The sequence below is a fragment of the Rhinopithecus roxellana genome, chromosome 17 (genome assembly GCF_007565055.1).
Source record: "Rhinopithecus roxellana isolate Shanxi Qingling chromosome 17, ASM756505v1, whole genome shotgun sequence".
Lineage (NCBI taxonomy): Eukaryota > Metazoa > Chordata > Mammalia > Primates > Cercopithecidae > Rhinopithecus > Rhinopithecus roxellana.
The window spans coordinates 89,394,410-89,410,955 of record NC_044565.1 but is presented as its reverse complement, the minus strand read 5'-3'; the positions used below and the strand labels follow the sequence as shown (position 1 = coordinate 89,410,955).

General features: G+C 41.3%; 1 protein-coding gene across 6 annotated transcripts in view; it reads left to right on the top strand.

The window, feature by feature from the left end:
- The first annotated feature begins 1,685 nt into the window (after positions 1–1,685).
- Positions 1,686–16,546, top strand: part of ROCK2 (Rho associated coiled-coil containing protein kinase 2) — a 168,987-nt gene continuing 154,126 nt past the window's right edge. For 3 of the 6 annotated variants that reach the window (XR_004054261.1, XM_030920827.1, XM_030920826.1), the window contains exon 1: positions 1,686–2,317. Coding sequence is in view for 5 of the 6 variants with exons in the window: in XM_030920827.1 (XP_030776687.1) it covers positions 2,177–2,317 (141 nt within the window). In the remaining variant the exon portion in view is untranslated. The remainder of the gene's footprint in view (positions 2,318–16,546) is intronic. The other 3 variants (XM_030920830.1, XM_030920828.1, XM_010379664.2) reach the window with 2 other exon arrangements.

Sequence of the window (16,546 nt, the reverse complement as noted above, 5' to 3'; positions counted from 1 at the left end):
CTAGACAGAGTGCTCCTTTGCCTTGCATATTATTTTGTCATCAGAAAAATAATCCATAATCATAGATTATCTCATTATTTTGCTCCAGTGCATAAGTGGGAGTGTCTAGCTCCGTCTGTTCTCCTGGCGGCCTCTGCGGAGGTCTGAATGAGTAGCTCAGAATAGACTTAAAGGACTCTCTGGACGTGAAGTCAGTGTTACTATCTGAAAGGGAAAAGCTGTATTGGATGGATCATCGGGGCCTCTTCCTGCATTAGTCCAGCTAGGGGTGGTTTTAACTAACCTAAAACCAAAGAAGAGGCTCCAATTAATTCAATGGTTTGGATCAAAATGCAACTTTTACAAGGCTGGGGCTTCATCCTATCTTCGGGTTTATCTCTGACATACCAGGGAGACAGTTCCTAACATTCTTATTACTTAATGGATATCAGATTGTTGTTTTTCAGAGTGGTTTTTCCATTTTTTGAAATTTTAATTTGCTCTTAATCATCTTTACAGAAAAAAGAATCCCATTTATTTAAGAACTGTATTCTCTGGTTCTTATAGCTGCTCATTTTACATAGTTCTAGTGTGTAAAACGATTTTTCTTGTCTCACTTATTTCTAATATACCTTCGCCAAAATTTCATGTTTGACACAGTCTGCATACCTGCCAGGGTTCTTGCTGTCAATGTGAGGGCGCTTGTTTGTGTTACTCAGTTGTTGGACAACTGGGCCCATTCCCAGGTTTTGGTCACCAGGAACATTGTGAATAGCCCTGCTGTTAACATCTTTCTGCAAGTTCTCCCCCTTCTTCGCCCTTTGGATCATTTCCTTGGAAATGTACTTCCTTAAATGGGTTTACTGGGTCAAAGGGGCTCTATGAATGGTTTTATAGCTCTTGGCACATATTTTTCGGATTGCGCCCTGGGCGGATCTGAGCGATGGCACCGACCGCCGAGAGGGCAGGAATGCGGAGGAACGGCCCCGATAACCACCCCTCTTCCGCCCCCCAAAAGGAGAGGACCCCGCGAAGGCCTGCGGCTGGAAAGCGTTTTTCTGGTGCTCTCCCGTTCTCTCGACGTGGTTAGTGTCTACGCCGGGCAGAAACGCTTTCAGGATCCCAGGCCCTCCTGCCCCAGGACTAGGATTCCACCCGCCTCCGCTCATTCGGAATCCCAGACATCCGGGGTCCCCTCTCAGGCTCGCCTGGAAACCCACGGCCCTGCGGCCCCTCGCGGCGCCGAGCTCGGTCGCTATTATTCGGGCGCGAGTGAGGCGAAGCCCGCATCGCTGCGCGCTGAGTCAGCGGGGGCCACTGCGGGGGGCGCGGCCGGACTCCCCCCCAGCGCACGGCTGCGTCGGGCCCGACGTCGGGGGTTCAGCCTCTGGGCCACGGGGTCGTCCGCGGGGTCCGGCGGGAGAGGCAGGGGGCCTGCGGAAGGACCCGGCCCGGGTGCGTCTCCCCTCCCCCAGCAGGCGCTCGACCGTGACCGCGCGCCCGGCCATTCGCCTCAGAGAACCCCGCCAGGGGGAGGAGGCGAGGGCGGGCGAGGAAGGGGCGCAGTGGAGAAAGCGCAGCGGGGCAGACGCAGGAAGGGAAAGAAAGAGAGGAAGCGCGGCGCACGGGGCGGGGCGGGGCGCGCGCGGGGCGGGCGGGGGCGCGCGCCGGCGGCTGCGCGCGGAGGGGCTTGTGGGTAGCGGCGGCGCGCGGCCGAAGACGGGCGGCCGCGCGGGAGTGTGTGCGCCGGGAGCGGGCTGAGGGATTGCAAGGCAGCCGGCGGCGACCATGGCAGCGGGCCGGCGGCGGCCGTAGTGGCCCAGGCCTGGGCTTCAGCCTCCCGGGGCCCCAGAGGGTGGGGCGGTCTGGGCCGCGGCGGTGGCGGCGCCACTTCCCCGCTCCCGCCCGAGGACTCCTGCGGGCGCTCGCGGAGGACCAGCGGACCGGCGGCGCGAATCTGACTGAGGGGCGGGGACGCCGTCTGTTCCCCGGCGCTCCCGACCGGGCCGGGCCGGGCGGGCCCCTGGGAGCAGTCCCCGGGCGGGGGACCGCCGCGGAGACCCGAAGCCGGAGCTAGAGGCGGGCGGTGGGCCCAGGCGGAGTCCCGGCCGAAGCTGGTGGTGCGGGGGCGGTGCTAGGCCCCGAGGCTGCCGGACCTGAGCGCGAGGAGCCTGAGTGCGGGTCCCGCGGTGGCGGCATGAGCCGGCCCCCGCCGACGGGGAAAATGCCCGGCGCCCCCGAAACCGTGCCGGGGGACGGGGCCGGCGCGAGCCGCCAGAGGAAGCTGGAGGCGCTGATCCGAGACCCTCGCTCCCCCATCAACGTGGAGAGCTTGCTGGTAGGTGGCCGGGGCCTGGGAGTTTGATCGTTGCAGCTCACACCTCAGATCCCCTCTCCGCCCAGCCCTTCGTGCCTGTCCGCCCGTGGGGAGGGGAGGTCTTGCCCCACCCCGCCCTGCTTCCGGCAGCCGGGCCCGGAGACCAAACGCTTCTGCCCCCGAGTTGCAAGAGTAGTGACCCGCCTTTGATTCCTCCCTCTACCTCCTGCTGGAGCCGGTGTCATCCCTGGCTGCTCCTTTCTTGCAGCACTGGGAGGAACACCCCTCTTCTCCTTCCGCCTACCCACTCTGTTTGGGGAGGTGGGTGGAGGACTGGCCATCCTTCATACAGCAGGTTAGCCGATTTGAAAGTGTCATGCTACGTGGGGACTTGGTGCGAGCAAGGGAGAAAGAAACCTGATGCTCTCCCTGTTGCGAGTACTCCCTGGAATACATGACAAAGAGCTGGCCTCACTCTCTCCTTTTAGTCTGAAATCTTGGAACACATAGCTAACGTTTTGCTGTTTTCACTTGCGTTTGAGCATTCCATACTTGCCATTTAGTGCATTTTAATTGCTGTAAATTTAATTCCCTGAGATTATTGCGCCAGAGCCAAAAACTCAGTCTGAATTGTGGAGTGGAATAAATCTCTCCTCTTCGTTGCGTCTCTTTCCTAAAACGACCTTTGAAATCCAAATTAATAGCACCGTAAAGGCTGCTAATTGGCTGTTGATTAAGAAAGGAGCGTGTTTTACAAAATAGAAATGCACCGTAGAATGCTGGCTTATTTCTTATTTTTGTGAGGATAGATGATTGTATTTCGCAATTTGAGTAGTGTGCAGTGTAGATGCATTTATGGGAAAAGGGGGTGTGGACTTTTACCCTGGGGAGAAGAAAAGTGAAAACGATACTCTGCATATTAGATTGACTCTGGAAGACTAGAATTAGGGTGAGAGATCCTTAGATCCGTTAGACATTCTGTGTTGGAATGCAGATGTTTAGTTCTATTCCCAGCTGGCATAAACCTTACTGTATGATGAGAAAAACTGCCTCCTCCCTTTCCAGGGACGGACGGACTGACTTTTCGTCAGAGGCAGTTGGTTATCCTTTGAGGTTTCAGGCATCGTTTGCAGAGTGACTCAGGCCTGTTTAGTCAATATGCAGAAACTGACTTTAGCTATGTATGTCTTTCTACACAGTGCACAGAAAATAGTGATGTGCTATGTTGTGTCACATGTGTTTGATGTTTTACTGATTTTCGGGTTAATGTGTTGTTCCTGTGTTTTCATGGGAGCAGTCTTTGAAAGTCTTTAATTGGGAGTAAGATTGCTTGCATGGATGGCATAGCTTTTCCTAGGCTACAGCGGAGTCTCTGGGCTGCACTCCCAGCATTTTCACTTTGGTATTTTGCTAGCAAAACTTTGACCTAAGGCCAGAAAGTTTAGTTAAAAATAGTACAGCAAATCTCAAGTATTCATCAGGTTCATACTAAATCCTAGATGGAAATGTTTTGCAGTTCACTTTGATAATCTTAGATCTTTAATGATATTAATCATAATTATTAGAGTTATTCTGAGCTTGAATGTAAGGTAGCTTATACATGTAATATGCTCATGCATTTTGTTTTTTTACCTTCCAAGTTATTAAAGTGAGGGCTACTTTTAAAAGTGAAACATTTTACATGCTCAGGACACAGTTCATTCATTTAATGCTTATTACAGCCAAAACACACTTTTATTAAGGTAACACATTACTGATCGGAGAATTGACATCAGATGCTGATGACTTGGCAGACTCTGTTATTGCTGTTTCTAGTTGATTAAATATGCTTGAGGTACAGTAAACCTTTCCAAGCCAAAATGTGTCCCTTATTCCTTTGGAGCAAGATTCCTGGTGCTTCTGCTGCAAATTGATAAACTAAATTAAAAAAAAATAATAAATTATTTTTAAATTATGTATATTTTATGAAATATTAGAACGGATTTTTTTGTGGTAGCATATACAGAATTTACCATTTTTAACCGTGTTTAAGTGTATAGGTTAGTGGCAGGCATTAAGTATATTCACATTGTTGTGCAACCATCACCACTATCCATCTCTGGAATCTTTTCATCTCTCCAAACTGTAAATTAATATCTAAAATAATGTTATAAAAATTATATTCCTGAAATACTGATGAAATAATGGCTGTATCACTTTAAAGATCTGAAACCTTAGCATTTAGGTTGCATTTCACAATTGGTCATTGTTTTACTGCATATGTCATTTATTTTTTGGCTTTGCCATAGGAAATACATATTTGTCTTTAACAGAAAATTTAAAGGAATATAATTTAAAGCAAACACAACTGCGACACTAACTTCATTCAGGAGCTCAGAAAGTACTATTAAAAATTGTATACTCCTAAGATGACAAAAGAAGATGAAGTACACCAGAAATGATTGTATGATGCTTTCAGTAAGCTAGGCCTGGAAGGTAAACTCTGTAGGAAACAAAGTTATATGAGGTAACATGTAAAGTGTTTAGCCTAGTGCTTGGTCCATCACAGTGCTCATTAAATTTAGGTCTCTTCTCCTGTGCACATTTAGCATGTTTTTGGTTAATTGCTTTAAATTTTCTTTTCAAAGGAAAATGGTTTTATTTACAACAATTTCTTGCTACATAATTTTGAGAGAGTAGCATTATCATTTGAATTTGCCATCAGAAAAGTGCTGGCAATCATTAGGCATAGGTAGAGCTAGAGTCCAAGACTAAATCAGTGTAAAGATGACATCTTGTTTCTCTGCAAAGGCTCATTGCTTTGTGTGGGTCCTTAAATTAATCTGAGAAGAGTTTATCTGTTTTATGGTTGCAGATTGTGAGCTGCTTAGTATTACTTAGAAATAGAGTTTTGCTTCTCTACTGACTCTTTTTTTTTTTTTTTTTTGGAGGCAGGTCTTCAGTGATATGCTTTTGTAGTATTTGAAACCTTTGGGTAAATACCTGTGCTTTGTTGTCAAGACCAGCTTCTCATACTGCTTACCTATTATGGTAAAAAGAATTGTATTTCAGGCTTTGCTGAAGAGATGTTTTTCTAAAGGTCTGTGTTTTTTGAGTTTTGATTTATTTTACTCTTTCAAAGGTAAACAGTCACAATAACCTGTAGGACTCACGCTTGAGTAAACTCTTACTTAAGACTTGTGTGGATGGGCAAAGGTGATTAAAAATTTGTTTACAATTTTCAGTAGCATAGAACATAAAATAATTTGATTGATTTCATTATACTTGTAAACTATCTGACAATATTTCTTATCTCAGTGCTTAGACTCATCATGCTGCTGGTTATTTGCCTAATTAAAATAAAATTGTATATATATTTTTCCCATCATGTAATAAGTAAGAATATTATAGAGATACAATAAAAAATGAAATAGAATAAAAATTAAAGATCGTTTTATACATTTTTTTCTTTATGAAGAGTTTGGCATTTATAGTATAAATGTGACAAGTTTACTTTAAAACTTTCATGTTGATAGGAAATCTTTAAAGAAAATGAGTTAGGTAGGGAGGTTTAAAAAAACAGATGATGTATGGAACTTACTGTTGATGTGAAGCAAGTGCAGGTCTGCAATCCCTTATCCACAATTTTGATATATAAAAAACCCTAAAAACCAAGTTTTTGGTAAAATGTATTTGATAATAACATCTGACCTAATCTGACATTAGAGTATTTGTGGTCTAGTCATTCCTCTTGATGTAAATAATAATGCCTTTTGCTGGAGGAATATTAATGTATTTGATTTCAGGATGCTGCCCAGATTTTCAAGAGCGTTTTAGGGAATGCACAGTATATGTACTGTGTACCATTCTAAAATCCAAGAAATTCTGAATTGGGAAACATTGTGGTCCCAGGGTAAGGCCGATGTAGACTAAGTAAGGAGATACGGACTTACATACACTTCAGTAGTTGTAAATAAATAGTGGATAATTATCTTGAAATCTAACTTTTTTGTTTTTTATTTCTGGAGTCTTGATCAGATAGCCCTCTCTTTCCCACTTTGAATTCTAAAAATATAGTATGCAAATACAATTTATGAAGCATAAAAACATATTTGTGAAATCACCACACAAGTTAATAAGTGGAACACTAGCCTGTAGAAGTTACCTGTTTGCTGTCGCCGCTGCTGGATTCAGTCTTCCTGCATCCTCTCTCATCTGCTACCCTGAACATTTTATTGTTCCTTTGCTTCATTTCATAGATTGCTACAGTTGTGTATATCTCTAAATAATATTATGTAGTTTTACTTGTTTTAACTTTATAAAAAGTCAACGTTTTTATGTATTCTTTTATGACTTGCTTTGTTTACTGAAAATGGTGTTTCTAAGATTCGCTAACATTGTGGTTTATTCATATTCCCTGCTACGATAATCAGTATAGCTCCAATCTACTTAAAGGATATTTACAGTTTTCTTTCTTTCTTTTTTTTTTCTATTATGGAAAGTGTTGCTAGGAGCATTTCTGGAGCTCATGTGAAGAATTCCTGTAGATGAGGGTATATATCTGGGAGTGGACTGGATTTTAAGATACACTATGTTCAACTTAATGTAATGGATAGAGTTTAAAATTTTCTCCATCATGTTATTATAGAAAATTTCAAAGTATGGTAAGGGTGAAAGAATCAACGATGCACATCCATATATTTACCGCATAATTAATATTTTGCTATATTTGCTGTATATTCTTTATCTGTCCATTCCTTTATCCATCTATCAATACATCTTTTATTTTTGATTCACTTGAAGTAAATTGGAGATATTAGTATACTTTGCTTTCAGACACTTCAGTATGTATTTAAGAAGAGTTCCATTTGATTTGTTTAGATTTTTTAAAGATTAAATTTTCATGCAATGAAATGTACAGATCTTAAATGTACCACTGGTGAGTTTTGACAAATGCACACACCTCTGTAATGCAAATTCTTGTAAAAATACAGACCATTATTACCAACTCAGAAATCTCCTTCACACCTTTTCAGCTAATTCTACACACCATTTTCTTCTCTTAGAGACAGTCATTCTGATTTTTTTTGTTGTTGTTGCAGTAAAGATTACTTTGATTTCTTCTAAACTTCATAAAAATGGAATCATATAGTATATACTTCTCTGTGTCTGGCTTCTTTAATGCAGCATTGTTTCTGAGAGTTATCTGTGTTATTTTGTGTGTCAGCAGTTTGTTCCTTTTTCTTGTTGCTGAATTGTCTTCTGTTACATGTATAAACCACAGTTTGCTTGGATATCGTGTTGATGCATACCTGGACTAGTTTTCAGTTTTTTGTCTTCAGAATGTACAGTGGTCCCTTGGTCTTCTCTGGGGATTGGTTCCAGGATACTTGCCTCACAGTCTGCCTACATACCAAAATCCGACGATGCACAGTTCTTTTTATAAAATGGCATTAGTATTTGCATGTAATCTATGCATATCCTCCATATACTTTAAGTCATGTCTCGATTACTTATAATGCCTAATACGATACTGTATTGTTTTTTAGTCTGTATTTTTTAATTTTTATTTTTTTCCAAATATTTTTGATCCACAGTTGGTTGGATTCATGGATACAGAGTGCTGAGTGTATTATATATTTTGGCTTGATTTTTTAAAAATATGGAGACGATCTTGGTCTCTTGCTTAGGCTGGGATGCAGTGGTGCAGTCATAGCTCACTGTAACCTTCAACTCCTGGTCTCAATTATCCTTCCAACTTAGCCCCTCTAGTAGGGACTACAGGTGTGTGCCACTGGGATTGGCTAATTTTTATTTTATTTTATTTTTTTGCAGAAATGAGGTCTTGCTGTGTTGTCCAGGCTGGTCTCAAACTCCTGGCCTCAAGTGATCCTCCAGCCTCATCCTCTGAAAGCGTTGGATTAGAGACCTGAGCCACTGCATGCAGCCTATTTTGGCTCTTAATACAGTTGCTATGAATGTTTTCATTTCTTTTGGGTAAATTAAATACCTTGTAGTGGAATTGCTAAGTCATAGGGCAGATATGTGTTTACTGTTTAAGAAACTGCCGGCTGGGCACAGTGGCTCACACCTGTAATCTCAGCACTTTGGGAGGCCGAGGTGGGCGGATCATTTGAGGTCAGGAGTTTGAGACCAGCCTGACCAACATGGTGAAATCCCATCTTTATTAAAAATAATAAAAAAAGATTAGCCGGGTGTGGTGGCATGCACCTGTAATCTCAGCTACTTGGGAGCCTGAGGCAGGAGAATCACCTGAACCCAGGAGGTGAAGGTTGCAGTGAGCTGAGATCAGGTCATTGCACTCCAGCCTGGGCAACAAGAGTGAGACTCTGTCTCAAAAAAAAAAAAAAAAAAAAAAAAAAAAAAAACCGAAAAAGAAGAAACTGCCAGATCTTTTTATGAAGTAGTTATACCGTTTTACACTCCCACCAACAATATATGAGAGTTCCAGTTGCTCCACATCTCCCCCGACACTGCTCTTTAAAATGTGATTTTGATTTACATGATTTGCATTTCCCTCATGACTAATGATGTACTTTTTGTTGTACTTACTGGCCATTTATATGTTTTCCTTTGTGAAGCATCTGTTCAAAGCAACATATCTCCGTTTTCGCCCATTTGCAAACATTGGGTTATTTATTTGTATTTATTATTGAATCATATAAGTTCTTTTGTATATAAAGAGAACACTCTTTGTCAAATATATGTTTTGTGAGTGTTTTTTTTCCTAGCTTATGGTATATCTCTCTCTTTCTCTCTCTCTTTTTTTGAGGTAGAATCTCGCTGTGTTGCCCAGGCTGGAGTGCAGTGGCACAGTCTTGGCTCACTGTAACCTCTGCCTCATGGGTTTAATCGATTCTCCCTCGTATGCCTCCCGAGTAGTTGGGATTACAGGCATGCACCACCACGCCCGGCTAATCATTGTGTTTTTAGTAGAGACGGGGTTTTACCATGTTGGCCAGGCTGGTCTCCAACTCCTGACCTCAAGTCATCTGCCCGCCTTGGCCTCCCAAAGTGCTGGGATTACAGGCACGAGCCACTATGCCTGGCCCCATATCCCTTTATTTTTTTTGAGACAGAGTCTCGCTCTATCGCCCAGGCTGGAGTGCAGTGGCGCGATCTCGGCTCACTGCAAGCTCCGCCTCCTGGGTTCAAGCCATTCTCCTGCCTCAGCCTCCCGAGCAGGTGGGATTACAGGCGTTCGCCACACGCCCGGCTAATTTTTTGTATTTTTAGTAGAGACGGGGTTACACCTTGTTAACCAGGATGGTCTCGATCTCCTGACCTCGTGATCCACCCGCCTCGGCCTCCCAAAGTGCTGAGATTACAGGCGTGAGCCTCCGCGCCCAGCCTCTTTTTTTTTTTTGAGACGGAGTCTTGCTCTGTCGCCCAGGCTGGAGTGCAGTGGCTGGATCTCAGCTCACTGCCATATCTTTTTTTTTTAATCAAAATTTGTAATGGCTATTGCCTTTCTGCCCAAGTAATTGTTGCCATCCCCATGTCATGGAGATACTCTGCTTTCTTCCAAAAGCTTTATGGTTGACTTTTACATTTAGGTCTAGGATACATTTTAAGCTAAATTTAACGTGTGGTGTGAGTTAGGGGTTGAAGTTAATTTTTCTTTCCCCACATAATTATCCAGTTATCTAGACTATCCAGCACCATTTAAAAAAAATTTTAGTTTTCTCATTGGGTTGCTTTGGCGCCTTTGTTAAAAGTCAGTTTACTGACTGTTGGGACTTTTAAATTTGCTTTTCTACCACCTTGGTAGCTACAGCAGGTCGTCAGTCCTGGTTCTGTTATTTAACCCACGCTCATTTCAAAGTCATTTCTTGGCTAGGCACAGTGGTTCATGCCTGTAATACCAGTGCTTTGGGAGGCTGAGTTGGGAGGATTGCTTGAGGCTAGAAGTCTGAGACCAGCCTGGGCAACACAGTGAGATTTCTTGCCTCTACAGAAATAAAAAAAATTAGCCAGGCATGGTGGCACAAACTTGTGATCCTAGCTGCTCGGGAGGGTGAGGCAGGAGGGTGGCTTGAGTCCAGGAGTTTGAGACTGAGTGAGCTGTAATGGTGCTGTTGCACTTCAGCCTGGGTGATAGAGTGAGACCCTGTTTCTGGAAAAAATGTCATTTCTTTTTAGTTTTATCTGTACCTGAGGGAAATGACAACCAACTATGGCTGAGAGGGAAACATAGATTTTATTTTTTGAAGTGAAACAAGATTTGTCATTTTTTAAATTATAAAAATAATATGCTCTTATTGGAGAAAATTTAGGGCGCATAGAAGGGTATACATGCCAATGACGTTTATCTACAATCTCCTTCCTTAGAGATAATCACTGTTTAAATGAACATTTTGGTGTATATGTCTTAAATTATATATATATATTAAAAATTACACTATTCATGTACTTCATCTTTTTAAATATTTAATGAATAGTATGAGTTTTATGTAGTTACAATTATCAATCTTTTCACTGTAAAGTGATTTCTGGTTTAGTGGTCATGTTTAGGAAATTCTCTTTTACCAGGATTGTATCATCATATACCTGACTTTTTGTTCTCACATGGCCTTATTTTTATTGATATTTCATTTGGAATTCTGATAGAAAGTATGAAGTAGGAGTTCAAATATTATATCAGGAGATAGAGATTTGTCTAAGTATTAGATTTTCCAAAATATTAATTGGGAGTTTCTGTTTACATCTCTTTATTAAACTTTCTATTTAGAGAGTGGTGGTTGGGGTGAGAAAGAAGTTAATGATTATAGATTAGGTCTCTATTTGGGCCTCTTGAATTTCTTCATGAAAATACTACTCTACAACTATACTTAAAACTCTAATTTGTGCTAACATAAAATATGTGTGTGTGTGTATATATATATATATATATATATATATATGCTGTTAGTGGTAAGGATTACTGATAGAGAGAATGTGGATGGATGACTCATTGCAACTTACAGCTTTTAAAAATAACAAAAGAACATCTTCCATTGGTGGACTAGCATATGGAACTTACTGTTCAGTAAATTGATGTGAAATCATGGTGCAATTGGGGCTCAGCTAAAACTACACTCACTTCATCCTTGATTGGAGTCATTTTTCTTTCCTCTCATTTGTACTCCCCCCCGCCTTTAAAGTATGATTAAATTATATAGATATTCTTGTAAAGTCTGCAGTTACGTGTTCTAAATGACCCCCACATATCTTTTCAAAAAGCATTTGGGCCACAATAGTTAGCATTTCTCTCATTCCCTGCCTTCCCCTTCCGTGTGTGTGTGTGTGTGTGTGTGTGTGTGTGTATCAGTCAAAGGGAACTATTTGGATTCATTTTTAGTTCATTGTCGATAATATTTTGGGGAATGTTTCTAAGTCCAGGAATGATTTTATGGTTTGGTACTTCATTTTGGTAAGGTATGGGCTGTTTGTTCGGATATCTAAAGTGCTTTATAATTTTTTTTTGCTATAGTTGATTGACCACTTATATTCAATGTCTGAATTCCTTTATACTCTAAACGAATTTCACCTCAGATTTCTTTAGTTATAAAGCAAGTGATAGGCATTTTATTTTCAAGGGATTATAGACTGGAACAATTTCTAATGTTTAATTACTGAGGTTTCTATGCCATGGAAATGAATTAGCCAAGTGTTCTCTAGTAGTACTTTATTTAGAGAAACGGGCCAGAGCAGGGATGGTATTGTCTTAATTACCTGGATGACTGTGTTGAGGAATGCTTAATACACTAAGCATTGCCTTCATATATGCTTCTTGGCTTTTGAGTTTATTTTTATTTAATGCACAGAATATGAGTTGTTTTAGGACGTGGGTCTTTTATATTTTCTTATTCTGTAAATATTTGTTGAACAAACTAACAATTCTTTTTTTTTTTTTTTTGAGACAGAGTCTTGCTTCATCGCCCAGGCTGGAGTGCAGTGGTGCAATCTCGGCTCACTGTGATCTCTGCCTCCCGGTTTCAAGGGATTCCCCTGCCTCGGCCTCCCGAGTCGCTGGGACTACGGGTGTGCACCACCACACCCGGCTAATTTTTTTGTGTTTCAGTAGAGATGGCGTTTCACCATGTTGGCCAGGATGGTCTCAAACCTCGTGATCTGCCAGCCTCAGCCTCCCAAAGTGCTGGGATTACAGGCATGAGCCACCGCGCCCATCCCTGGCCTCCTTTTTTTTTGTTTTGAGACGGAGTCTCGCTCTGTCGCCTAGGCTGGAGTGCAGTGATGGGATCTCTGCTCACCCCAAGCTCCGCCTCCCGGGTTCACTCCATTCTCCCGCCTCAGCCTCCTGAGTAGCTGGGACTACAGGTGCCCGCCACCACGCCTGGCTAATTTTTTTTGCATTTTTAGTAGAGATGGGTTGCGCTGTGTTAGCCAGTTTGGTCTCGATCTCCTGACCTTGTGATCCACCTGCCTTGGCCTCCCAAAGTGCTGGGATTACAGGCGTGAGCCACCGCGCCTGGCCCTAGCCTCTTTTTTTAAATAACAGAAGTGATAACCTGTAGAAATATCTCTACTTGAAGAGATATTAATTAAAATACTTCCCAGATAAACATTTTGTATGTGTTCCTGTCGCTTAGTTCTTATCTATCCATAGGAAAGAAGGTAAGTAAACATTTATATATTCAGGGAGGATGGGTTTAGAAGTAGAATTAATTTGGAGGTCATGTAGGAAAAGCAAATTGTGATTTGGATATTTTCTGGATTGTGGTGAAACAGTTTGTCTTGGAAAGAATTTAAGTGAATTTTATTCAGTATTTTAGGTGAAGTAAAGATACCTCATGGGGGCTGAACAGCTTTTTATCATTTATATGTGTCATTTTTCCCCCTTCTCCTTAACTTTTTTCTAGTTAAACACATTTACTTCTTTTTATGTACCTAGTTATGCCTGTGTTGGAATTGCACTTTACGAGTAGGGCAGATGAAATGCTGGTGGTGTGTTCACAAGGTGAAATCCTTTAAAATAGCATATTGGCTGGTATTAATAGTAAGGCAATATTTTTCAACAATATTAAAAACTAAGTTAAAGGGCATGAGTTTTTTTGAGAGGAATCAAGTGTGTCATTGCAAGTCACAATGACTTGAGAATTTTTCAGATATTAAGCATTTTGGTTTCTAACATGTTGATTTGGCTTTAAACTGTTTCATGTTTGTAGTATTTCTTTTTTTTCCCTAATACATGCAGGTGCTTTTTTTGTGTGTGTTCTCTGGACCATATTTAAAACAGTTATAGAAAGAATAGAATTTAGAGTTGTGATAGTTTTTCTTCTACATCTACTAGTGGTATTCATTTAGCAGACAAAGGAGAGTGATACATAGTATCTTGCTTGTAATAAGCCTTTCATATTGGTTGAACAAATAAATACAGCCTGCAGATGTAGTGCAATTGACAAAATGTGTTTCAGTCTCTTATTTGCTGTTGGAATCAGCTCTGAAATAAAAGTCTGGTGGTTGAGAATGAGCAGGTATTGAATATACAGAGTCAGGCATCATTGTTTACTACCATTACTAGTTCTTTTTATTTTCAACAGTTTTATTGAGGTGTAATTTATACACCATAAATTTCCTCCATTGTAAGTGTACAGTATGATTTTTAGTAAATTTACAAAGTTGTGTAACCATCATCACAATTCATTTTCATCACCCCCTAAATTCCCTTGGTCCTATTTGCAGTCAGTCCTGAATCCCAACCCCAGCCAACCACTGATCTGCTTTCTGACTATAACTTTGTCTGTTCTGTAAATTCCATGTAAGTGGAATCATAAAATGTGCAGTGATTTCCACCTGGCTTCTTTTACCTAACATAATGTTTTTGACGTTCATCTATGTTGCAGCATGACTACTATGTTCTTTTTAATTGATGAATAATATTCCATAGTTACTGATATACCACATTTTGTTTATGAATTCACCATATGTGAGGGCATATGTTTTCATTTCTCTTGGATAGATTCCAAGGAGTGGGACTGCAGAGTCATATGGTAAATTTATGCTTAACTTTTGAGAGACTGCAGACTGTTTTCCGAAGTAGCCCTACCATTTTACATTCTCACCAGAAATGTATGAGGGTTCCAGTTTCTCCATATTATCACAAAACACTTGGTAGTGTGTGTCATTGTAATTATAGCCATTGTAGTGCATTTTACCAGTGACAGATGATGTTGGCCACTGTTTTATGTGCGTGTTTTGCTTGTTCTTTTGATTTTTGCTAATGTGTCATGAATGTGGCCTAATTTGAATCATTATATTTGAGTTGTTTTTGTTTTTATGCTAGGAAATAATACAGTAATCGACTGGTGAAGGAGTTTTATTTTCTATACCATAGGCCAATTCCAGTGTTGGGAATTCCAAAAATAGAATACAAATGCAGATCAGAGCCCTCTGAATGTGGAATTAGCCTACTGATAAGTGTTTACACCTGAAAGGCCTAGTTAATACTAAGCATTTTTTTTTAAACCTTGTTATGATACTTTTTGCTTCCAAGGAATGAATGAGTCTTGCTGGTCTGTGTAGGCTTTCTTTTATTTTTTTAATTAAAAAAAGATTTTTTTTTTAAGAAATGGGGTCTCACTTTGTTGTCCATGCTGGAGTGCAGTGTGATCATAGCTCACTGCAGCCTAGAACTCCTGTACTCAAGCAGTCCTCCTACCTCAGCCTCCCAAGTAGCTGGGACTACAGGCGCATGCCACTGCACCTGGCTAATGGGTAGGCCCTAATAATGGCAGTGGAGTCTACTAGTTGGGTTATTTCTGTTTTGTTGTTGTTGTTGAGACAGAGTCTCGCACTGTCGCCTGGGCTGGAGTGCAGCAGTGTGATCTCGACTCACTGCAACTTCCGCCTTCCAGGTTCACGTGAGTCTCCTGCCTCAGCCTCCCGAGTAGCTGGAATTATAGGTGCCTGCCACCAGGCCTGGCTAATTTTTTGTATTTTTAGCAGAGAAAGGGTTTCACTGTTTTGGCCAGGCTGGTCTCAAACTCCTGACCTTGTGATCCACCCGCTTTGGTCTCCCAAAGTGCTGGGATTACAGGCATGAGCCACCGTGCCCAGCCAGTTGGGTAATTTCTAAGCTACAGATGTTAAGGGCTTCTGACGTGCACATGGCTTTTACATGTTTGTTTGTGTTTTTTTTCCATTCTGCTCTGTATTCATCTTCCCTCTTTTGATTGTTTTGAGCATGTTAGGTGTAAGCTTATAAACTTATTTCCCTTTTGTTGACCCAAATTTTATCTTATACTTCTCTGTTAAAACAGTTACCAGTATTACTTTAATAACTTGATTCGTATAGAGGATGGGTAGCTGTTGGTGTTTTAAGCAGTATTGCACTTAGCTTTTGGCTTGTTTTTGAGTATTTATTTTAATTTGCCTTACAGATACAAAGGTTGCCTGTTCTTGTTCACAGGTGGCATTGGATGTTGACTTGGATATGTGCAAATTTTTGCATCATATCCAACATACTACGTTCTTTTCAGGTGTTAAAAGTAGCCTTATTTGTGCATTCTGTATCAGTGTGTAATTCTACTCTTCTGCCTTGTGTTTAGGTGTGACTCCTCTAGAAGTCATACTCAGAATATGCTTATTGAAATTAAAGTTTTCTTTTTAATTTTAGGTTAGATAAATTATTTTTGAGTTTTTATTAAAGGTAACTACATGCAAGACCTTTTTCTTTTTTTTTTGAGCAGTGAAGGAAACTTAGAAAATATTATTTCTTCTCCTCCCTCCTCCTCCCTTCTCCTTCTCCCTCCTCCTCCTCCCTCCTCCTCCTCCTTCCTTTTCCCCTCTCCCTCCTCCTCCTCTCGGTCCTCCTTCCTCCTGATCCTCCCTCTTTCTCATTCCTCCTCTTCCTCCTCCCTCCCCCTCCTCCATTTTTTGAAACTTTTTTGAGATGCAGTCTCTGTCACCCAGGCTGAAGTACAGTGGTGAGATAGCGGCTCACTGCAACCTCCACCTCCCAGGTTCTTAAAAGTTTTTGGTTTTAAAACCAAAAGGAAAAGAAAGTGTATTAGCACAGTTGTCATGAACTTTGATGCCTACAAGATCTAATGAAAAATGTGCTTTTGTATGTTGAAATCCCTGTAAAAGTACGTCATGTATTAAATATGAAAATATTAGTATGATTTTGAAAAATGTATCACCTTTTTCAGATAACTTTGTTGCTTTAGAGTTATAGTTTGTGGGATTTTTATCTCATGGCTAACAAAACTACATGCCCTGTGGCCAAGGCACAGTTAAATCATGTGA